Source organism: Lissotriton helveticus, chromosome 5_1 (assembly GCF_964261635.1).
Source record: "Lissotriton helveticus chromosome 5_1, aLisHel1.1, whole genome shotgun sequence".
NCBI lineage: Eukaryota > Metazoa > Chordata > Amphibia > Caudata > Salamandridae > Lissotriton > Lissotriton helveticus.
Window position 1 is genome coordinate 438830004 of NC_136065.1, and position 25545 is coordinate 438855548.

The window sequence follows — 25545 nt, forward strand, 5'->3', positions numbered from 1 at the left end:
AGCGCTCCTAGAGCAATGTTTTGTGCAGCAGGCGCTTAACAACCCCCTTCCCCATGTGTAAATGCACACGCACTATAACTCACTGCAAAGCGTTAAATGTCGCTTCGCCCAACAAATATTCATGACTTGCTGATTGTAGCGAATAAAGCAGATATAAGGCTGGAGACATTGTAGGCGGTGTGAAAAAGCTATGCTGCTTTCTGCCACGCCTATTCCTAATGCTGACATGACATTTTTCGATTACGGCCCCAGGAACGTTTTGGAACTTTGTTTCCTGTGACCGCAAAAACGCAACAGGCTGTTGAACAGCGGCCACCACTGACAGCTTCTGAATGACAGCAAAGTAAATAAAGAGATGGGCGAGCCGCGCAGAACAAAAGAAAGGCATGCTACCGCCATTATTAAAGATGAATAAAGGCACGCGCCGCCATTGTTAATGATGAAGCTACCCAACAAAAAAAAAAATGCAGTAAAACTTTCATTGAATAATTAAAATGTATCAACACATAAAAATGATCATCACTCCCCTAATTGTGCTACTAGATTGCATTAACCAGTTTCGCTGTCGGTGCCCCTCAGCTGAGATTTCAGGGAGAGTGTGTACCCACTGAAAGAACCTCCAGTAACCTCTTTCTTGTTCGTTCTCTGAGGTTCACGGCACAGGAGGACGTTAGTTACGAAGAAGCTGTGGCATGCAGTTACTGTGATTGGAACCTCTGTGCGGGGGAGCATGCGTGGGCTGCTAAAGGGGGCTGGTGGTGTGAAGGTGGCTTAATAGTCTGAAGCAGTAAGGTTAGGAACACGGATGTAAAGGGTACAGCTACAGGAACGTGAAAGCCAGCAGCATGCTTGCCTGAGCCAGAGAAACACTCACAAAGGGAGGAGAGCAAGCATCTGTATACATTAAAGTAAGGCACCCATGAATTGGGTGCCGCTCTAAGCCAGGGAAACGCTCATTCAAATAAACAAGCGAAAGGATCGGAGACACGGCGGGTAAAATAAACAAAAAAAAAAACGAAGCCGGAGGGAAGAGAGGGGCGGGGGGAGGAGAAATGCGACACGGTGGGAAGGGGAGGGGGCGGAGCGGGTCAAATCAACAAACAAGCCGAAGGGAAGAGAGGGGAGGGGGGAGGAGAAATGCGACACGGTAAACAAAGACGGACATGCACGCGCCCGTGACTTTTAAGGTCAATGCGCATGCGCATAAGCTTAATGCGCATGCGCATTGACCTTAAAAGTCACGGGCACTGCAAGGAATCGCCACGATTCCTTGCAGTGTGGATAAAGAGTGGATAACTCGCAATACTCTCGCCTTGCTCGATGCGCATGCGCATCGACAGGCGAGACCTAAAAAGGGGACTATGGTCAAGAGTACGTAAAGAGACGTGTGTGTAGTGTGTATGAACATGAAAAAATGACGTACAAACTGAAAAAAAAAGCCACTAGTACTGTGTTAATTAAAGGTACATAAATGAGTAAATACGGTCAGGAGACTGTCCAGAACAATTATGCCCATCACTGTGGGCTTAATATATCATTTTAACATATCATTATAAGTAACAAGAAAATTCAATGCGTTCATTTAGCCCATATGGCTTGATAGAATTAAGTCTATAGATCCAGTAGTTCTCTCGTTGAAGTAAATATTTATTATTGTCTCTTCCCTCGATTTAGTTAATGACTTCAAGTACCATGAACTTGAGTTGGGAAATGCTATGATTCATTTCAATGAAGTGGCTAGCTACAGAAGAAGTTCTTCGTTCTGATGTTTGACTTGTGTTCATTCAGACGGACTTTGATTTTTCGCTCTGTCTTCCCTATGTATGTCTTGCCACAAGGACATTTCAAGAGGTACACCACATTGTTTGTATCACAGGTTGCCGTGACATTTACGGCTATCTCATGTCCTCTCATTGGATGTGTCACCTTGTTGCCCAAGATTATATTATTGCAATTGTTACAGGGTCTGGTACCTCGTGAAACTAGGTTGGTGACTTTGGGTTGTTTTAAGATTTCCCCCAAGTTTCTTCCTCTTGTATAAGCAAACAGTGGTCGTGATTTAGACATTTCTTTAAAGTCCGACTCCAATTGTAACATAGGCCAATGTTTTAGTATTATATTCTTGAACGTGGAGCTCACATTTGAAAATTTAGATACAATGACCATCCTGTCACTTTGGGCTTTGACCCTAGGTTTTTGTAATAGATCCAAACGGTTTAAATCATTTACCTGACTTTTGGCTAAATCTAGTATCTGGTCTGGGTATCCTCTTTCACGGAATCTAGTAGTCATTTCTTTTATTCTAATGTTAGCCAAGTTAGGGTCCGAGGTGATCCGTTTTGTTCTTAGCATTTGGGACTTGGGTAAATGTTTTTTTAAAGACGCCTGGTGAAAACTGGTGTAGTGGAGGACATTATTCCGGTCCGTTGGTTTGCGGAATATATCTGTAGTGATGCGGTTGTCCTTTAGTGTAATTAGAACATCCAAAAAGGTTATAGATTCAGCATCTATTGTCCATGTAAATTGGATGCGTTGGTTGACTAGATGACTTATTTATTCTTTGGAAAGACACAAGAGAGCCTTGAACAAGCTTTGATCACCTTGAACTCAGTCAACCAACGCATCCAATTTACTCAGACACAGAGCTCAGACACCACAAACAGCATTCATGTGGATCTGTAATGGACATTATCTTGTTACATTCTCCGCAGGCTTTAAATCCGGTCTTCTTCGAGGACATGTTGAAAGAGAGAAGACAAAGAGACTAGAAATATAGCAAGTAACAAAGTTACAGCAAAGGCTACAGACGACCCCAGAAAACCGTTAGCGTCGACGACGCGGAAAAAAGGGAACTGATGTCATCACGCCGGCGTGGGCCTATTATAGGCGTCGATGACGTCAGCGGAGTCGCGAGCGATGCCGTGTCTCTATGACGTCAGAGTCCACGTCGGCGCGAAGCTACGAAAAGAATTTCCGAATGTTGCTGACGCAGGGGGATATTCAAAAGGTGAGGAATCCACACGGTAGATGTATCTATCAGAAACAAAACTGGTGTGGTAGCAACACCACATTGGGCTAGTGATTTGATATTGCTATAAATGACGAGATTTAAAGTTTCAACAACCCAAGGAGAAATCTGTGGAATAAGCATTCAGCAGAACTTATTCCTGAAGCAAACACAAATGATGAACCATCTGTACAGTATCAACACAAACTACAGTCAATATTTTATGATATAGGAGTCTCACATTTCCTAACCATCCAAGGGTTCTATGGAGAGAAAATATTAAGTGAACACACCGCTGCAAAGAATGCAAAGAAACAACCAGTCCATGCAACTAAACACCATTAAAGTCACAACAGGCATTTGCATTGTTTTATTTCCATTTTAACAGATTAAAAACAAGCAAGACAGAAGTATAGAAAATATTAGCTTTATATATTCACACGGGCATGCAGTTTGTTGCATTTCAGAGCAAGCCCACATCCACCATTTTACACACAACTTCCATAATGAAACAAAATAATAAAAAAAAACACATTCATAAAACCACCAACATTCTTTGAACTATGTTTAGCTAGCATGCAGCAGATTTGAAGGAACTGTTTTTTGAGCAAACATGTCCTAAACAATGCATTACATACACATTCAGGAATCTTGAACTTTGTAAAACCTTGAATACCTACCATAAAACAATTTTTCCTCCTATTCAGAAAGAATTTATTTGCATAATATAGGCTATGTATGCACAAGTTGATCAAATGTGCAAATTGGTCAAAAATAACTTGACAATTTCATACCTTTCTCTTAACTCTACTCTAAACCAACATCCTTCCTGCAAGCAAATATTAAGATGACCCAACAGTTACTATTTAAAATGGGTATTTTTGTGTCCCTTGTTTAAAAATAACTAGAGTGCAAAATGAGCTACTTCAATGGACCCGAACAAGAACAGCTTCGCTTTTGTCCTTTAACAGTCTCCACTCTAAAAATGCGATCTTGATCAGCTGTAAGAAATGTAAACTTAAAACAAAGAAGGGGCATGGTTCACAATCCGACCCTAAAACTAAACAATTCTACCTACTAGTGGTTTCAAGACCAGCAAAAACTATGTACCTTACAAAATGTGATGGGAAGAATCTTCCAATTACTACTTTGAAATATCTTTAAAATAAACATTTCTGAGTTTTTAGCATACCAGGAGATAAACTATGCCACACACAAATTTCTATACTGTTAAATTACAGCCCTGCTAATGTCCTAAAGTTGTAATGATTTTAATATAAGTAAAGAGAACACTATGATGCCAGTCTTTCAACCCCATAAACACTTCTATGTTATCTTCCTCAGCAAATCATTTCATTAACCCAAGTATAGAATACTGTTTTAATTAAAACTCAAGTAGAGATTTGACAATGTATTTGGATACTTTCCAGGCAGTTTAAACTGGATTGTATACTGTAAGGATAACCGGTAATAACAAACTCAAAGGAAAGTACATTTTCACAGTGCAGTGCATCCAATATGTAACCGATGCAGAAAATCAGAGCAACATAACCCTTGAAAAGGTGGGTGAACTTAATGCAAAAATAGAAAGTGTACGTTTTAATTACTATCCTAAACTTCAGCATCAGAGAGTTAAATAATTATCTTCAGCTACTAGTTTTGCCCTTCAAAATGGTGCATAAAGTTTTTGATTCAATCCACGTGTCCCAGTTATTTCCCCACCAATATATATGGGCAATTCGACCTGTCAAAATATACCTGGGGAAAGTTGTGGAGATTATTGCATCTGTGAACTTCATATAATTTATAATTCTGTTCTCAGTAGAAACAGGGCTTTTGCGAAGGGTCGGAATTTTCTAGCTCGCATATAATCAAAGCCTAGTTGCAGTTTTAGGCAACAGGACTGTCTACTGAACGGATTACTACTTCAGTCTTGAACAGACAAAAATTGGGTCTAGGTCATACCAACAATAAGTTCTCATACTCTGTAACTACATTTTCAAGTCACATAGTGCAAATATGAGTTGGCAGTAACTTCAGATGCAGAACGTTACAATACTGTTTAAGAGTATAACTTAATTTGGCAATTTCATTTCTCTAAAAAGATTTGTTTTGTACCATTTGTCAAACATTCAGTGAACTGTGGCACTAGGGTAAAATGGTTAGGTAACATTTCAGGATAAAGTCATTTTTGATTAAAGTAATTTAAAAACTTAATTCATTTAAACTCAGGGGTTCATGGAACCTTTCAATGGGAGGATATAAAAATAAAATAAAAAGCACAAATCCCACTGATAATGAAAGAGGAGTAGTTTAAAATCCAATTTTGCCTCTGGTCATGGAGAATCCCAGTTTGGCTTCATTGTTAATAAAAGACATCAAGCCCACGTAGGTTTCAATAAGAAGAGGCCGCTCCAACACAAGCACTCCATTGGGTCTTCCAGGCAGAGGACACTCCTTGTGTGCTTTCTTCACTGCTTGAATGACCTGGGTCCTGAAGCTGTCCAGCTTGAAAATAAAACATGTATTCATTAAACGCTTAAACGTCCAGTGTTACCCCTTAATTTTTACAAACCACTATTAAAAATTAGCTTGTCTTCCCCAACCCCTCTTTGTGTATTGTCAATTATGGCACAGTGTAAAATAGCTGAGCAAGTATTTCAACCAATAAATGGATAACTTAAAAAACAAATGCCTCAAATATCACACTGTGTGCCATAGTTTTCCTACTCATCTAAAATATTTGAATATGATTTACACTCAAACTTGGCATAACGGCTATAAAGCAAACTCAAGGATATGTCCTCCTTGTGTTTGCATAAAGGCTATATTAGCCAGCATGAGCATGAAATTATGTCACTAAAAGGAAGGAAAAAATAAACAAGTATTGGCACAGTAAGTAGATGTAGGTTTATTGTATTAATGCATGCAGAGGGCGCACATTAAAGCTAGAAAAATATCTGACATGCAGAGTATTTGAGGTTCTGGTGGCAAGGAGCCTTCGCGGTAGTCCTTTAGGTTTTATCGCATGGGTACTCCCAAACATTTCCAGGGGCGCACAAAGTACTTTCTGTGGCATGCCCGAGGGCCTCAACGATGCCGGCGGGGTGATGATAGTTGGGCGCAGGGGAGCGTGAAGCAGATACATGGTGTGGACAACATACCAAGCCTTCACATGACTGTCTACCACCAATACTCCATTCTGGATGAACCAAGAAGTAAAGTTAAAGCAATAACTTCTAATGTAAAACATGAGAGGTAAAGAGATACTCATCTGGTGGCTGAATTGCAAAATGTGAAACCAGAAAACCTGGTATCAGTCTTGCCTTCCCCACTTGACCTAATATTGTGATCCAAGGTAATTGGTTAGTTTCACTTTGCCTCCTTTTTCTGCATTACCACATGATAGCCCTTTGAAATACAAGAGTTCAGGATGTGTGCTGTACAAAACCATCTCTTGTGTTTTATTTAATAAATTATAATGTTGTTCCAATTTTATAACAACCAAGGCTACACACAAGGTACACCCGACCAATGACTTGCCTCACTAATGGCATTGTTTTCACAATGTGGACGGCATGAATGTTTCCAAGCTCATGTTTGAAAACTATAATTGCTTATAAAGGCCACTCAATGTAGTGATATAATCTGATCTGCTAAGGTAAAACGCTCATGCATGTTAATAAAATACGCTTACGTTTGTAGAGTATTATCATGTTTTTACATGCTTTTTTTTTTTTTTCAGAGCTATATATAGCGCGAACTAGAACCGAACCGAATCAGTTATCAGAGCGCTTTACATTGCACCAGTTACGTTTCATGAGGACACACTTTCATTTTAGGCACGGGGAGATGAAGTGATTTGCCCAGAATCACAGGGGTTTTTTGGCGTCGTTACCGAGACTCGAACACAGATCCCCAGGTCCGAGGTCGAGCGCCTTAGCCGTTAGGCCAACCCCTCTCCCCTTTTGGTGCAAGGGGTTGTTAAAACTAAACATATTTCTAAAGGTAAATTATCTAGGACAACGACTTTGCTTCTTCACCATTACTTTAGTTAGTTAAATAGTTTATGCTCATTTCACAGCTTTCTGAATGTTTCTGCTCAGTGAAGTGAGTGCAGCTGTTCACCAGGGGTCTGCAATTAAAGGTCAGGAGGGATGCATGCGGCCCCCTGGCCATACTTCAAGTCTTCCTGTTTTAGAGCATTAAATTGAGTGACTGTATAACTTCTTGCCTCCCAACCTTCTTTTGATAGAGAGAAAAAAAAAACAGCACTGTACTGATGGCAAGAAGTGCTCCTTGTAGCCCATTCTCAGTGGCACTTATGAGAAGCCACCCAGTTGGAGGGGGAAGCAAGGAACATACCTGGCAAAAAGGGCGAAACTAGACAGGTAAATACTAAAAGGGTGGCCTTCTTCGGGGACATGGAGCACACAGGAGAAAGAGATGACTGATAAGAGGATGTCTGAGAACCTAAGAGTGCACAGGAGAAACATGAAAGGCTGGAGTAAGAAACAAGAGCGAAGGGCTGAACAAAAGGGAGTAACAGGTGCGGAGGGATGAGGAGCACAAACGGGAATAAAGAGAAATAACATAAAAAAAGATGACAGCAAGAGTACACAGTAATGGCTACAGTCGTAAAGTAGTACAATATTTCTCTGGGCAATGCCAAGATACAACTGAAAGTTTCAAGCAAGAGATTTAGAACGATATAGATATATATATATATATGTCGAAAAGGACGCCATCCGGCAAGTTCCCATGTAACAGTGGAAAAATAACGCCAGAGCGAAACCACAGCTAAGTGCTTATTTTCTTGGTGCTTTATTTCGTGCTAAATCTTCGCCAGCAATCGGATATATATATATATATATATATATATATATCCCAAAGTCCACTTTAAGTACATTGTAAGCAAACAGTCAATGTGTGCCCAGAATTAAATAAATGTGCAATGCATCTAAAGCATTGAACAATATATCTTTTTTTCCAAGGGACGTAAAGCCCCATAACCACAGCAACCAGGGAGATATGAATACTTGCGGACAAAGTTGGGCCATGACTTCATTGATAGATGCAGGTTACTGAAGCTGCGCCATCAGGTGTGTACATCACTGTGATATGCGGCTGGACGTAGGAGTCTGCGGAGACACTTTGACTTTGGTGCCAATAACAACAGTGTTCCCATTGAGGGGAATGCTAGGACAAGTAGTTGTTTCATAGTGACCACACGGTTTCCTCCAATGAGAGCGAGGCAGCATGTATATAACAAACAGCATGCGTGCACCAAGGTCATTGGCATTTGAGAAAGGCACACAGGCCGAAACGCATCATGCCATAGAAAATAAATGAAATTCTGCAGACCCGCCGAGTTCCCCAATCTGTTTCTTGGAGACAATTTTGATTTGAGATATACAATATATTCTCAAAGCTGAATATATTATATTCATATTCAAAAAGTGCATAGTATCCCTCAAGTAGGCTGATAATGCCATCACAAAAGGTCTCAAATAAAAGTCCATGTATTTAGAGGTCTCCAACTTTGAACCCATGGAGGACACTATTGGCCTACCTGGCGGTGTAACCTGTTTTTTATGCAGTTTAGGTAGTAGGTACAATATAGGAGTCTTCGCGTGTTTACAACAAAGACTTGCCGGGTACTAGGCATTGATCTACCTTCTGAAGAGTGTGAAGGAGCGAACCAGGGCACCGTCACGGATGACTAAGCCCCAGTGGCGACAGCAGGGTAGACGGCGACGAGTGAAGAAACCCCCGGCAGCTGTGATCGCGGAGGGCCAGCGAGCCGCAGTGGAGGCGGTTGCATTGGACAGTACCCAGTCTCCGACCGGCAGATTTCAGTGATCTGCGTAGGCGATTGTTTTGTTTACTTTGCACTTTAGGTCGTTGGCGGGAGAGGGGGACCTATGGAAGTACACTGGGGATGTTGGACAATATGGATATGAGTTTCTTGTTTTGTTTTGGGGTTTTCTTTGGGGAGGGGTTGTTGGGGGGAGGATATGGCTGTTCCAAGTCCACCGAGCAATGAAGGGAGGGCCGATGCGCTGCTTGCTCGTGCCATGGAGAGGCAAGATGTGTATGGCCCATCTCACTGGCAGAAAGATCTGTCCCATTAGCATCTTATGACCCTTACTATGTAGATGCCGGCCACTGAACTTAAAGTCCTTACGTTAAACATGAGGGGGTTGAACAACCCGGTGAAGCGCAGGGCCGTCCTCTCCCTCTTGGAGCATTACCAGGCGGATATATGCCTCCTACAGGAGACACATTTGTTACAGAAAGATGGTCATCGCCTCAGATCCCGTAGTTTTCCATCACAGTTCTTTTCCTCTGCTTCTAAAAAAACCGCAGGTGTTGCAATCCTAGTGGCCCAGAGATTTCGGGGTAAGGTGCTGCATAAAGGGGCAGAGATAAAGGGGAGGCTAATGACGTATAGATTTTCCTTGGGCTCCTCCATGTTCCATGTTCACTATTGGTTCTGTTTACGTTCCTCATGAGGGTCAGGAGAGTTTTTTCGATCTCGCTATTACCGAGGCCTCCAATACAATGGACAGTCATGTTTTGCTGGGTGGGGATCTTAATCTGGTTTTCGACAACACTTTGGATAGGTCATGCCAGCGTACTTCCCAGTCAGGTGCTCCCACCATGGAGGACTAGCTCATTTGCACGAGGTAGGTATGGTGGATCTGTGGTCCTGCTTTCCCCCCGGGAGTCGGGAGTACTCCTACTACTCTAATGCACACAAAACATGCTCGCTTGGATTATCTGTTGGCTTCCCCTTCGGTGCAAGCGCTCACGACCGCTATCGACATTGGGGTTGCATCTCTTTCAAATCTCGTGCCGGTGACAGTCGTTCTCTCCCTTCCGTCTGCCCCACTCACGACACGACATTGGCAATTACGAGAAACGCTGTTACATCGCAAGGAGGTGGTTACACGACTCAGAGTTATAGCTGACTATCTCACACACAATAGTAATGCGGACACTACCTTAGCGACACAGTGGGCAGCCCTGAAAGCGGTTCTACAGGGCGAGCTTATTGCAATCTCGGCTGCTGACAATGTTGAGCGTGAGTGTAAGAGGGAGGAGCTCACGCAGCAGACATGAGAGTTGGAACAAATGCACCAACTAACGGGGGCTCCCCAAGTTTGGAGGCAGCTTAAGGCAGTGCGGCAACAGTTGGCGGCAATAGACCAGGACCGGGCAGAATATGCGGCCCTGAGGCTGAAGCACGCATATTACACTGGTGGGGATCGATGTGGGCGCTTGTTGGGTCACAAGCTGCGTGAAGTTCAGCAGCGCCAGACCGTGCAGGAGATTCTTAAACAGGGGGGCGGGCAAGTCACGGAAGATGCTGACATTGCTGCCGCCTTTAGTGAGTTTTACGCCACTCTCTTCGCTGGGTCCTCGATCGAGATGTCTTCTGGAGAGTCCTTCCTAGACTCCCTTCCCCTTCCAGCTCTCACGAAGGAGCAAGCTGACCACTTAGAGCTTGACATCAGGCCGGAGGAAGTCATCGCAGCTATCTCCCGCCTCAAGCTGGCGAAAACGCTAGGGCCAGACGGCTTCCCTGCGAGCTTCTATAGGACGTTCTGTGCACAGGTGGCTCCCCTTCTTACGACCCTTTTTAACTCCTTCTCAGAACTGGGAGCGATCCCCAGAGATTTATTGGACGCTACTATCGCTGTCATTCCTAAACCGGGAAAAGACCGCTTGCAATGTGGGGCGTATCGTCCTATATCTCTCCTTAACGTTGATCTCAAATTATATAAAGGTATACTAGCGGCCCGTCTTGCGCCTCACATGGGTGGCTTGGTCGACCCGAATCAAGCGGGTTTTATCCTGGAACGCCAAACCTCTGATAATACCAAGAGGGCCCTACATCTGGTGGAGAAAGCTACACCTACGCAGGGGGAATTTATGATGCTAGCAATTGATGCCGAAAAGGTGTTTGATCGGGCCCATTGGTCCTACCTGGAAAGAGTCTTGGAGAAGGGGGGGATGGAGAAGTTCCGTACCTACATCATGAATTGCTATAAATTTTCAACTGCGACGGTCCGAGTTAATGGTCATACTCTCACCCCCCCGGTTTGCAATAGAGCAGGGCACGAGGCAGGGGTGCCCACTGTCGCCCCTACTCTTCGCTCTATACAAGGAACCATTGGCACAGAGGTTACGTCTTAACCCGAGAATACGGGGAATCAAGTTTGGCGGCTATGTTCACACCATCAGTCTTTACGTTGATGATGTTCTGCTCTCTTTGTCCCACCCGAGGGAGTCGCTGCCTGCATGCCTGGGGGCCCTAGAGGCTTTTGCGCAAGCCGCAGGTTTTAAGGTTAACATGAGCAAATCCATGGCCCTAGATCTGTCTATAGAGGGCCCCACGCAGGGATCCTTTCCTTTCCAGTGGACGACTGAGGAGATCCCGTACTTGGGGATCCAGCTGGCTCCCACACTCCTGGCCATGGTTAGCATTAATGATGCTCGGTTGCGTCAGAAACTTAGGCAAGAACTGGGGAGATGGAGGCACTTCCCTTTGTCCTGGTTGGGTAAGGTGGCGGTGGTAAAGATGACAATCCTTCCCCAGATCCTCTATTTGTTCCGTACCATTACCCTGCGGCCACCAGTGGGCTGGATCCAACAGACACAGTACGAGATGGCCCAGTTTATTTGGAACGGTAGGAAACCGCAGCTAAAGGCACGTCTAGCGACACTTCCTCCGGAGGGAGGGGGCTTGGCTTCCCAGACCAGATCCTCTACTTTCAAGCGGCCCAAATGTGCTTTCTTGTGGAGTGGAGTAAATGGGAGTCTGAAAAGCATTGGCTCTTTTAGGACCAAGCGGTGCAGGTCGGGCACTCCAGGCGATTCCTTTTCTACGTAGGCAACACAGAACCCCCCAATTTGTACGCCTCGCATATTACAAGGGTCCCCAGTTTATTTGGAACGGTAGGAAACCGCGGCTAAAGGCGCGACCAGAGACACTTCCTCCGGAAGGAGGGGGGCGTGGCCTCCCAGACCTGCTCCTCTACTTCCAAGGGGCCCAAATGCACTTTCTTGTCGAGTGGAGTAAATGGGAGTCTGAAAAGCATTGGCTCTTTCAGGACCAAGCGGTGGCAGGTCGGCCACTCCATGAGATTCCTTTTCTCCGTAGGCAACACAGACCTCCCCCCCGCACCCCCTCCCCAATTAGTACGCCTCGCATATTACAAGGGTCCCCATGGAAGTCTGGGATCGCACCAATGTTAAACATGAACTTACTTCCTTTCTGTCACCTCTTACACCTTTGACGGATAATCCTGACTTTACCCCGGGAATGGACTCAGTAGCCTTCGCGAGCTGGCGTCCAGCTGAGTGTAGGTTCCTATTCCATATGTACACAGAAGAGGGTGTCATTCCATTTCCTCTTTTTCGGCAGGAATATGGCCTCCCAGAATCGGAGAGACTTAGATACTTACAGGTACGGCACTGGGCACTAAGCGACCATGTATGCCCTGCGGCGGATAGGTGGCTACTGCCGTATGAGTACTGGTTGATCACCCGCAAATCTGACAAAAAACTTATTTCGGACCTATACAAGATGCTACAAGCTACGTACACACATATTTATAGCGCCGGGAAGTCACGCTGGGGAGGGTACTTAGCCATCTCTTCCTACGTGTTGCTAGGCCTGCCAAATCCTATCACTTACCCGCTGTGCTCCCGTAGAGGCCGCCTCATTGCTATTGCTCTGGGCTCTGCCATTCAAAATATCCTGTCCCATTGGCGCACTGCACATGTCCCCACCTTTCAGGGTTGGCTCCATCGCTTGTGGCATGTGTTGGGTATGGAGAAGCTTTCTCTGACGCTGGCAGGAGAGGGTGCTAAGTATTCAGAGCTGTTGCGACCCTTTCTGTCGCTGTTGGCCTCGGAGTTTCGGGAGGTAACCTGCCCTCGCTATCTGCGCTTACTGTGTCTATCTGATGTGGAACAGCCGACAATGGGTTAAAGGGATTAGGCTCCTGGACGATATGAGTAGTGGACTTGGAACAAGGGTGGAGGGTTTGGGTGGGGGTTTGGGGGCTTTGGTTAATTTTGTTTTTTCCTATTTCTAATGTTGATTGTTTGCACTCACAAGGCGCTCTCTATTGGGCCTCACTACAGCATGGCAAGGCCCTGTCCGTTTCTTTTGAGCCTTGTATCTCGCATTGCTATGAGTGTTGGGGGCTATGTGGTTACAGGTTTTTCATGTATGTGCTATGATCTGTCAATAAAGAGATTTAATACTAAAAACAATGCTTTTCATCTCCCAATCAGGTACTGTTTTGTATGCGAAAAGAAACTAGTTCCCCATCTTTAAACCGATCTCTTATTCTACGAAGGAACTGCATGAGCTACAGACATCTTTCCATACCTTCCAGCCATACCTTCAAAATGCTAGTGTGGATTGTAGGACATAGCTATGTTTTCTGGTGCAAGAGTTATGCAGAACAGAGACGTATTGACTTAGACCTAGGTTTACAAAATGTGGAAATTAAATGGTTTGGACAGAGAGGATTGAAGTGGCACCAATTGACGCCTTCGGTTAAAACCTTTTTGCATCTCCAACACCCTGACCTCATGATTGTGCACTGTGGTGGAAATGACCTAGGCACATTGACTGAGATAGGTTTGGAAATGCTTATGAAGGACACCTTTGGACAATTGACATTACTTTTGCCTCAAACGGTCTTTGTATATTCCAATATATGCCAAAGTGGAAATGATCCAAACAATTTTGTCCTCAGATTGACACATCTCGGAAAAAAGTCAACAAAGCTGTCTCTGCATACCACAGAGACAACAAAATGGGGTACATATACAACAACAACATACGTTTTGATATGGCAGATATATACAGAAGGGATGGAGTACACTTTACAAATCAGGGAAACAGAGTTCTCCTGAATAACTTGAAGCTGTGCATCTGCACTTATACGTAGCTCCAACTAATGAACATAAGGGCTCCTTTTAGAGCCACCCTATAACTTACAACTTAGGCCCGCTATTTTAGGGCCCTATAACGCCAACTCCCGCACCCTTGCCAAAATCTATTCTCCAAACAGCTGTGGCGCAGCGGCCAGACCATCTCACTTTGCAGCACAGACCTCTTGCTTGGATTCCCAGCTCTACTCACCCATAAGGGTGAGTAGTTTGCGCTTTACAAATACCACATTGATTTACCTTCACACTCCCTATACAACACCTCCTAAGCACCATACACAAGCTACAATAATCTAAACAAAAGTTCATCCAAGTAGCTATAACTACATGCTGACACTACTTGCACAGATGTGGCACAGCGGCTAGAGCACATGACTTCACAGCATATGACATACAGTTTGGGCTCACGCTTTAATCCCAGACTCCGGCAGCAGCACAGCTTAGCAGCATGAGACTCTAGAAAAATACCTCACATATATTCCGTACCACAGGACTTTCATACCAGTATGGGTCAGTAGTTCGTCCTAGTAGTTATAAACCTATCCGACCACTACTTCCACAACTGTAGTACAGCGGCCATGGCACATGACTTCACAGCATAAGACACACAATTTGGGCTCACGCTTTAATCCCCGAGTCCCGCACCAGTTAACCTTACCCGCATCAGACTCTACGCAATACCGCACTTAATTTCCGTAGCCCAACACTTACACACCGGTAGGGGTGAATACTTCGCTTCGCACCCACTCTATAGCACACCCTAAACACCCCAGAGAGGTTACAGTGCTCCTACCCTCCTATTTCCCACTTTTTTCTCCCACTTTTCACCTTACTCGCTTCAACTGAATCACAAAATGGCGGCCAACACTTCCTAGTTGCAACCGCTCGCAGCCAATCAGCAACAAGCTCATGCTCGTAGAGCCTCAGCCAATCAGATGGCAGAATTCCCAAATATGGATATCTGTAAATTTCGATATTTCTCAAAATCTACTGAACGAATTTACACCAAATAAACAAAAGCGTGCTTTCTAGACCAAGACCCTTCTCCCTACCAAATTTGGGGTAATTCCGTTCACCCGTTCGACCTGTAGCCTTGTCTAAAGTTTCCTATGGAAATTGACATGGAGAAATCACGATCTGGGACCCCCCCTTTTTTCTAGGGCCCCCCTGACGAATCACCCCCAAACTTTCAACATAGGAGCTGATCTCAACAAAGAATTAGTTTTGAATATATATATATATATATATATATATATATATATATATATATATATATATATATATATATATATATATATATATATATATATATATATATATATATATATATATATGCAAGGCTCGTCCTGCTTCACAAACTTGAAAAGACGAGGAAGACCCATGTTCAGTGCAATTTTAAATATTTATTCTTGTGCTCGCCATATCGTCACTATATATATATATATTCAGCATTGAGAATCAATACCATTTGTATCTATTACGTGTATGTAATGTAGTGTAGTATCTCAAGACACTCAACCTAAGCTTGTGAGCATTTTATATGCATTACCTGACAAAGCGATCCAATCTTTTCATCTGCACCTGCCATGGGATGTTCTGTAAAAGTTGTGTATGGCATTTTCACAGACCATGGATTCCATCTATTTAGAAAGGAGGGCTGGCTGCTCTTATCCCACTGAATACGGATCCCCATGCCATCTCGTCTGCAAAGAGAAACAAACACATATGTGTAAATTTGGACCTCAGTGAGTGTACATGCTTTGATTAGGTCAGTTTTGTAGATGCTGCTTCTCTGGATTCTGGTGGTAATGTGGTCCAAACAGTACAGTTATGTACATGCTTTGATTAGGTCAGTTTTGTAGATGCTGCTTCTCTGGATTCTGGTGGTAATGTGGTCCAAACAGTACAGTTATCTTGAAGAGTTAGAATTGTACATTTTCGCTTACAAAAAATGGCTTGCACTGAAATATAATAAATATTCAGGTAGAGACCTGAGGCACCATTAGACGTTTCCCCAAGCAATTTGTTCCCTTAAATTGATGGGGGAAAGTCAAATGAAAATTACCTTTCAGACTGCTCATTTGCTAGTCACCTCATTACAACCCTTCGCATTGCAGGCAAAGTCTGAAAATGAAATTCAGAATATCAGCCTATGGGCTCCACTAGGCAACAAGAAAGTAGTGTACATAACCCACTGATATTTCAAGGCCTCCCATGGCAAGTACCCAACTGAAGAGAGGTTCTTATTGCCCCATACAAGGTGGCAAGGAGTAAACTAGTCTCATCCTCTGCTTCCTCTTGGTGTGTTGAATACTTTGCAATGACACCTTCAGAATTCCAAGCAGGGGCCGCATTATTTAAGTGCTGTTAAGGTTTTTTGATTTTTTTAAATCTCAAATAGAAGTGTATTTGACTTTAGAGACTTTTTGAATCATCAATTATTTTGAGCAGGTCTGCTAGACCAGGAGGCAGCTTGAAGCAAATGTTTAAATAAGAAATAGGAAGCCATTGTAGGGCATGCAGTAAAGGGGGAAGTGGTCAAATTTCTTTACTGAATGAACAAAATTGTCGCTGAGTATAAATTGGCTTCAAACAGAGTGATTGAAGAGAGGTGAGCCCAAGTAAGTTCTGAGTTAAAGTAAATTTTTGATCGGACTTGCAGTGAACAGATATTTTAAAATAGAGGTTAGGAGGCAAATTTTTTGGGGAAATGCTGATCCTTTTTCACCTTGTTGATATGGAGTATGAGTGTAAGTAATTAATCTAGAGGACGACCAAAAGACCTGTCCAATGGGTCTTAGGAAAATAAAGAAGCATTCCAGTTTCAACTAATCTAGAGGGCTTGGGATTCAAATTTACTCTTCGTAGCTACAGATACGCCAACACGTCTGAAAATGTAAGAGTATTCCATAAAAGTTTTCCAAAAAGGATCTATGTGCGAGTTTGTGCTTTACCATAAATGATAAAGCACAATATTTAGTAGAAGACCTCTCCCTATAAAGGGAGGGCCTTCTACTTGAATGGAACACTTCCTCTATTGCCACCCATAAACTGTTGATCAAGCACAAACCTTTTGAGTGTCCTACAATGTCAGCACCAATTTGGAGTAGTTTTAGAAATTTAAGAGTAAAGCTGTTAAAGAGTCTTGCTGAGCTTTCATGAAGCATGAGATTTGTTGAGCCAATCGTTCGTAACAGATAAAGGCTACGGTCAAGAATTTGAATTTGGTTTACAATGTAGATGTGGGCCCAAAATGGCAGGAACGTGTGGGGTAATAGACATTGCTCACCATGAACTTGCAATAGTTTCTTGCAATTGTAAAAATATGCGACCTGTAGCTTGAATATGGTCATACATCGATCAACTTCCATTTTCAGCTCGAGTGGGGTTGTGGGGAACATTGGTAAAGGGCAAGCATGCTCACTTTACTTATCGATTTGTTCACCGTTGCAGGTTGAAGATGGGTTTGTTTTCCTGTCCTGGATTGATTTTTTGAACCACAAAGTAGGCAGAATACATTCATTTTCCTTAGTGGAATCACAAACATACTGTATGGCATATATTGGCAACAGTTGTATTTTGCCCATATGTTGGTAGTCGTGGCAAAAAAGTAAGTGAAATGGTAGGAAAACATCATGCACAACATTCAGCACAGATTTATCTGTGGTGACTCTGGTCATTCTTTCTCATGGCTTCCCTCTTGCCTCAGGCATAGATAAGAGAAGGGTGGAAAGAAGGCTTTCAACATTTTCCAACTTTTTGCTGTTTTTCTGAAGGATTTGGCTTCATCTGCTGCGATTAGCAGTAAGCCTTTCAGAAAAGGTTTTCCTACAGACTGGGGAGTTGGAGTACTTAAGAGATACATAAGGGAAATTACACAAACCACAATCTTAAGACGACAACAATCTTTTGTTAGACTGAAACTCATGCTGATGAAACACACCATCAAAAGAATCAGTGATGCGGTCTGCTACATTGATGGTGATCTTGACGTACAAGAATCATTTGAAAGCAGAGTCCTGGATGTCAATAAGGCTTTCAGTGACATATGTTTGATTAAAGGAGCGTAGACTCATGGTGGAAATTATGTTCCATAAAAATGCTATTTTTTGCATCTCATTTAGGGGCAAAGTTCAGTAGACTATTCCGAGGAGTATTTCTCTAGGGAGTTTGGCAAAACGAGCATCAGAACCATTAAGCTTTGTTGTTTTTTTTATCCTACAAGAGCCCTCGCATTTCCACAAAAAGTTTCTCAAAAGTATGCAAGTTACACGAACACCATGCAGAGACCATTAGGATCTTTGATATATTTATTTTCCACACCTCATAAAAAGCAAGGTAAAGATAGAGGACTTCGAGGAAAATAAAAAATAAGTTGCCAAAATTTCAGCTACAAAAACAAAAAATGTAAAATTACTTGACCTAATGAAACATCAAGTAATGGAGAGGTGGGTGGGAGGGAGGTGGGAGTCAAACTTTCTCATAGGTTTCTGTCCCTGTGGAAAGGATTCTTTCCACAGGGACAGAAACAATGAGAACTGAGAACCCAGCATTTGCAAAATAACACTGTTGGATAGTGGAGCCACAGTACTACCTGTACAGTATCTCCCTCTACAAAGATCACCGAAGTATGGTCCAGTAATGTAATGTGGAACTGTAGAGCACTGCTGGTCACCCATGAGTGTGTCGAGGCACAGAGCAGGTAAGTGTAGGGGTGAGGTGAGGCTGGGCCAGAGTACAGGGATTCTTGATGGTCCTGCAAGAAGACGAATTGAAAAGCCAGGTCTTCAGCTTGTTGCGGAATTCAAGAAGTAAAGAGGAGGCAATGATGTGTTGGGGAGGTCGTTCCAGGATTTGGTGGCTTGGTAGGAGAATGATCGACCTCCCATTCTGATTCTGTGGATGCGGGTATATGTGGAAGTGAGAGTGATGCTCAGCGAAGTTTCTTAGTGGGTTATTGGAACTGAAGCCAATGAGTGAGGTACGCAGATCAGGGTTCTGTAGTGATCTGAATGCATGTTTGAGAAGTTCCAACTGGTAGTATTCTGGATGGGGAGCAAGTGGGACTCTGAGGAGTGGTTTGGGCTTGGCGTGGGAGGACGAGTCTGGCACAGGCATTTTGAAGTGTGTGGTGAAGACTGGTTGGGATTCCGGTAGGAGCGCGCGTCTCCATAGTCCAGTCTGCTTGTGATAGGCCCTGCGTGATGGTACGTCTGGTGTCCAGTGGGAGCCACTTGAACATTTTACATGACACACAGAGGATGTGGAATCATGAGTATGTGACGGCATTGACCTGGGACTTCAAGGTGAATAGTTTACAACTTTAACTAGATTTGTTATAAAAGTAAAGAAAAACTCTATAAAGAAGGGATGGCACATACAAACGTCAATCTAATAACCGATTCGCTGCGGCCGGAATTCCCCCGCTGTGCGGGAGAATTCCACGGGTGTGCGGTTCGGACGGCCCATGGCCATCCTCCACACACGCCCACTGTGACGTCAGACGGCCAGGGGCCGTCCGACGCATGGAAGCGGTTAATGTTCCACCTGCAACAAGCTTTGTTCTAAAAGAAAAACAAGTAAACACATACCCACAAAAACGAAAGTTCTCTCAGCTACCTCCCATAAGGTGTTCCATGAACCTGCATATGGGCTTGCTCAATCTGTGCTCAACCTCAATGACAGTCCTATGATCAGCAAATAAAATTACTACATTGGGAAGTGATAGTGTGCAGGTGGAAATTGGGATATTGTTCCACAGCCTGAGAGAAATGGAGAAACATCAGCCTCCACGGCATTTGCACCTGGGATAAAGGATCTTGAAGATCGTTTTGTACAGAAGGCAGGTTCTTTGATGGGCAATGGTGTATAATCCATTTTATGTATTCTGACATAATGTAACCATTGGAGAGTCACAAGGTGTGTTGGGACTTTTTTCCCCCAATGACAATTCAAGTTAACAGGGACCTTCTGGAAATCTACAGATTTGCTAACAAGTAGACCTGCATAGAGGGCTTTGTCATAGTGAAGATAAAAGGCAGTATTTATTTAGAAATCTAAGGTGAGAGCTGATTTCACCACCTATGTGCTTTGGGTCTGGACACCCGAGTTGTTATCTCAGAGCATATGACCTTTATGGATCCTTGCTTTATTTATTTATAACATTTTATATAGCGTGAACAAGATCCCGAAGGATATCCGAGCGCTTTACAAAAGGATGGAAGAAGGACATGAATGCAATATCGACATCAAGTAAGAATGAGAAAACAGGAATAATTGCATACAAGACAAATGAGTCAAGGGGAGTAATACAATAAACCGATATATAGCGGGTTACGAAGGGGGGCACACTTTGCGGTAAAGAAGAGCAGCATCAAAATGATGGTACTATGCTTGTAGGAACAATGGCTTGGAGCAGGTGTGCCTAGCCCAATTAAGGTACAAATGTATTCATTAGGAATCTTTTAGCTTCCAGGTTGAAAGGAGTCCTTGAGGAGATTCTGCGTACTTCCGGTGGAAGAGTTCCATATCCTTGGGGCAGCGCTGGAGAAGGCTTAGCGACAAGTTCTCTTTTTGCTAAGGATGAGTGGTTTCATGAGGAAAGTTTTATCGCTCCTTGAGGCTCTACCACCACAGGATAATTCAAGCTTTTGTGCAGGGTACCTGGGGGTTTTGAGATGCAGGGCTTTGTGTGTCAGAACGGCAACCTTTAACTGAATTAGAGCTTCGTAGGGCAACCATTTAGGAGGGACATTGGAAATGTGCTCATTTCGTTTGGTCCCTGTAACCAGTCTAGCTGCAGCGTTCAGTGATGCCCTTAAAGGAGCCAGGGTGTATTTGGGAAGGCCACAGAGCGTAGCGCTGCAATAGTCTAGCCTCGGAAAGACAAGCTCTTGGACCAACTGCTTGAAATCAGATTGTGGAAGGGATGGTTTGATATTTCTAAGAGTCCACATCAGGTGATTAGCTCCCTTACACACATTGCTGATGTGATTTTTCATATTCAGGTGCTTGTCCAGGGTGATTCCGAGAGATTTGGCAGAGTCTATGATAGTAGGGGTGCTGTTGAAAGTAGTGAGGTGATTCAGCCAAAGGTCAGGATTGGGGATGTGTTTCGGAGGAGAGATGAGAAGGAATTCAGTTTTGGACGTGTTGAGCAGGAGCTGGTTCTCAGTTAAGCAATTTTGAGTAGACGTTAGGGTAGTGTTGAGTGAGATTATGTTATCTGGGGATGAGATTTTCAAGTAAAGTTGCGTATCGTCCGCATACATATGGAAGAGAATGTTCCTGGAATTTAGTGAGTTACGAGATAGGGCTCGGAGAGGGAGTAGTTTGCCTCGACTCTTTGTGACCTGTGGTGGAGGAAGGACGAGTCAACTTTTCAAATATATTTACCCTGTCCTAGGAATTGTTTTTATCAATTTTGTCAGGGGGTCCTTGCTATTCACATCTGGCGGAAGGACGAGAACCATTGTAGCATCAGGCTAGAGAAACTCATCCTGTTTATCAGAATGAATAAGAGGGTGTCCTGATTAACCGTGTCGAATGCAGAGGAAAGGTCCAGGAGGATTAGGAGGCAGGAATCATTTTGGTCAAGCATTTTTAAAATGTCATCCATAACATGAACGAGAGCCGATTCAGTACTGCGCCCCTTCCGAAAGCCGGATTGCTGCTGGTCTAGTAGTCGGAAGTTCTGTATGCGAGTACAAAGTTGGGATTGAACGCATTTTTCTAGGAGTTTGGGTGGGGATGTTGGAGATAGGGCAGAAGTTATTGAGGTCAGCTTTATCTGCTTTAGGTTTATTTTCGAATAGGTGACACCTGACCTACTTTTAGGCAGTCAGGGATCGGGTCTTGTGATAGAGAAGCGTTTACAATCCTTGTCTAGATGGTGATGAGTACATTCTTGATTTCTTTGAAGATGACCGGGGGCAACAGGTCACTGAAGGTGTTAGAAGGGTTGATATTCTGAAGAATCTTGTTGAAGTCTTTTTCACTGACTGAGGTAAAGGTGCCACATGACGCATTGTTCTTAGTGTTCAGGCGGATAGGTTAGCACTTTTCTAATCGGTCACGAGGAGGTGCGGACCCAGAGGATGGCAGGGGAGCCTTCTTAGAGGAGAGATCAATGGTGATGAGTCTTGCTTTCTCAGTGAAGAAAGCAGCAAGTCTGTTGCATGAGGGTGGGCTGCCTCCAGAGTCAGAGTGGTTTGGACATACCACTGATTGCTGTTTGACCAATTCGAAAAGTTTCTTGGAGCGGTTAGCAGCTTGATCAAGTCGGTGTCTGAAGTAATCAGCTTTTGCACTCTTGATTTGTTTGGCTTCGAACATCTCTAAGGAGTTTTAGTTGGTCCAAGGAGGGTTTGGATTTCCAGGAACGTTCAGCTGCCCTGAGGTTGCGGTGTTCCGTGTTTAAATAGTTTTTGTACCACGGTTTGGATATTTTTTGTTAAGGCATTTTTTTTGTTGGAGTGGTGCAATGTCATCCATTATGTTGGAGATGGTAGAGTTGTAGGAGTCGGTGAGTAACTGAACCTCAACCAAGTCAGCTTAGGAGGAGAGGGCAGATTTACAGTGGGCTGTTAGTACTTCTGAGTTTATTGATCTGAGGTCACTTTTCCAGATGTTCGATTTTGTTGGTTGACTCTTCCTCATCGACACCTCCCTGTTAATATAATAGAGGATGCAGTGGTGGTCAGACCAATCGTAAGGGGTAATGGTATTCAAAGTGATAGTCTGCCCTTTCGAGATAATGAGGTCTAGAGTTTCTGCTTTGTTATGAGTAGGTTGGTCACAGTGCTAAATCCGTTTTGATCACTTAAGAATGATTTAAGGAAAGTTACCGCATAGTCATTACGGTTAGACCAGTGAAGGTTTTAATCACCAAGGAAGATTTGGGACACGACTGAGTAGACATTGCCAGAGATGATTTCCATTAGCTGCTCGATGAAGGTGAGATTGCCTCCCGGGGGTGATAAAAAGTGTGAAGTTTGCAAACCAGCAGGTTATTACTTGAGATGCTGAGACAGAGGTATTCGCAGGAGGAAGGTGAAGAGGACTCCATGTGAGAAATCGAGAGTGTGTTCCTATGAATACTAGGCCACCACCCAGCTTCCAAGCTCTGTCTAGCCTAATTATGTCGTGTGTATGAGGTACTAGGAGGTCTAAGATGGGAGTGGAGGCGGGATTTAGCCAAGTTCCAGTGAGGATGATAATGTCTAAGTCATTGTGTTGGATGAGGTCGAAGATATCGGAGGTGCGTTTAATAATAATAATAAAAAAACTGAAATTTATTAAGCGCGACAGCTACCCCCAAACACAGGGGTGTCCCGGCGCTAAAACCACTGGGGGAAAACAGGGGTCAAGTGCAAGAATGCGACTATTAGTTCTGTACCACTGCTGTCTTTAAGAGCCATGTCTTCAAGGCCTTTTTAAAACGGAGTTCTGACTCGGCACTTCGGAGTGAAGCAGGGAGGTTGTTCCACAGTACAGCTGTTTTCACTGTGAAAGCTCTTCCCCCAAATCGTGCTTTCTTAAAGCGCGGAGTTTGCAGCCAGTTAAAGGAGTTAGAGCGCTGTTTTGTTGGTAGGGGCAGAGTCTTTCCTTCAGATACTTCAGGCAATTTCCATTTAAGGCCCGATAGGCCATTGTCGTAGCCTTAAATATGATTCTTTTTTCCACTGGTAGCCAGTGGAGTTTGTATAAATGCGGAGAGACATGTTGTCGGAAAGGAATCCGGCAAACCAGTCTCACAGCCGCATGTTGAATCATTTGAAGGCGATGGATAGCATATTTTGGGAGGCCAATATACAGCACATTGGCATAATCAAGCCTAGATGTAACTGTGGCATGTACAACTGTTTTGCGGCAATCTTATGGAAGCAGGTGCAGCATTTTTCGCAGATTTTTTAGCTTACTGAAGCAGATAGCAGAGACTTGTTGTATTTGGGCTGAAAAGGTCAGATTTGCTTCCCATTTCACTCCCAAGTTTCGAATAGAGGCAGCCGGGGATGGAGGAGTGCCCATTTACACTGGCCACCATAATTCTAACTCTGGCATCCTACCTTGCCCAAAAAACAACCTCTGTTTTTTCCGCGTTAAGCTTTAGTTTATTAGAAATCATCCACGTAGCTATATTGCGTAAGCACCCCTTGAAATTTTTAAAACCCTCCACTGTCTGCTCTCTACAGGGAAAAACCAGCTGGGTGTCGTCAGCATAAGAAATAGCCTTAACCCCCCAGTTGGCAATCATAGTGAACAGAGGGGCTAGGTAAATGTTAAAAAGTAACGGGCTCAGTGCTGAGCCCTGAGGTACCCCGCACCAAAGTGGCTTCGGTTGGGATTCACATGGCATGACGGCGACTTTCTGAGAGCGTCCACTCAGATAGGAGGTCAGCCATGTGAGAACATTTCCCTCCACTCCCGCTTCTTGTAGGCGCTCACACAGGGTAATGTGGTCAACAGTATCAAAAGCTGCTGACAGATCCAGGAGCACCAGTAATACTGGTGCTCCTGAATCCAGTGACCACCTAATCGACTGTGCCACCTCCAGTAGAGCAGACTCTGTACTAAACCCTGCCCGAAAGCCTGATTGAGTGTCGTGCAGAGACCTATTCTGCTCAATAAAATGCATCAATTGCCGTTGAACCTATTTTTCCAGCATTTTTCCTGGGGCGGGGAGGAGAGAGATAGGGCGCAAGTTTTTTAAATCACCCGGATCTCCATTATGTTTTTTCTTCAGTGGGAGAAGCGTCGCATGTTTCCATTTATCTGGAAAGGTGCCTGTTTTCAGGGAAGAATTCCAGATGTGTAAGAGCCCATCAACCAGAGAGGGTGCAAGCACCTTCCATAGTTAAGGCGGGCAAGGATCATCTGGGGCTCCAGAATGGCAATTCCGGATTTCCATTAAGGCATCCTGAGGCATAATAGGAGAGAAATCACACAGCCTAGGTAGCTCCCCCTGGCGTGGAGATATATCCTCTTTCACAGTGGCCTCAGGGGTTTGAAATGACTCATAGACCTTTACGATCTTGTCATTAAAATAGTTTGCAATCCGTTCGCACAGGGCTGTGGATGGAGTTACTTCTATCTCCAGTGCCCGAGGTTTAAGGAAGGATTGAACAACCTTAAAAACTTCACTGCTCGACTGCTTTGCACTTCGAATGCTTGACGCAATATAATTTCGTCTAACTGATTTTAACTCCTTATGAAACACCTTTAAAGCCTCTTTATAATTAGCTTTTCATTTTTCACAGTATCTCAGTCTCCATTTGCGTTCCAACTTCTTGCACCTACTCTTGTGCTCCCTGAGGGCATCAGAGAAACAAGGAGCAGTGGGCGATGACCTACTTGATTTCACCACTCTTCCTGGTGCTACCGCCTCCACCGCTGAAGCAATCCACTGATGTAACAAAACTGCATCAGTATCTGGGTCGGCTGATAGGTGGAGAGGATTGTCCCACAAAATGGGGTTGAGTGTTGTATCAGTTAAATTCTTCCAATTTCTTTTAAGTGTGAGGCGTGTTCCCTTAGCTTGCCCTAAGTTTGGTAGGGAGATA

General features: G+C 43.9%; 1 protein-coding gene across 1 annotated transcript in view; it reads right to left on the reverse strand.

Annotated features, from left to right (window-relative positions):
• Positions 1-3362: 3362 nt before the first annotated feature.
• TPRG1L (tumor protein p63 regulated 1 like) overlaps positions 3363-25545 on the reverse strand; it is a 99789-nt gene continuing 77606 nt past the window's right edge. Inside the window, exons 4-5 of the mRNA XM_078642644.1 lie at positions 15534-15687; positions 3363-5515 (exon numbers count right to left, since the gene is read on the reverse strand). Coding sequence (XP_078498770.1) covers positions 5321-5515; positions 15534-15687 — 349 coding nt within the window. The 3' untranslated portion in view covers positions 3363-5320. The remainder of the gene's footprint in view (positions 5516-15533; positions 15688-25545) is intronic.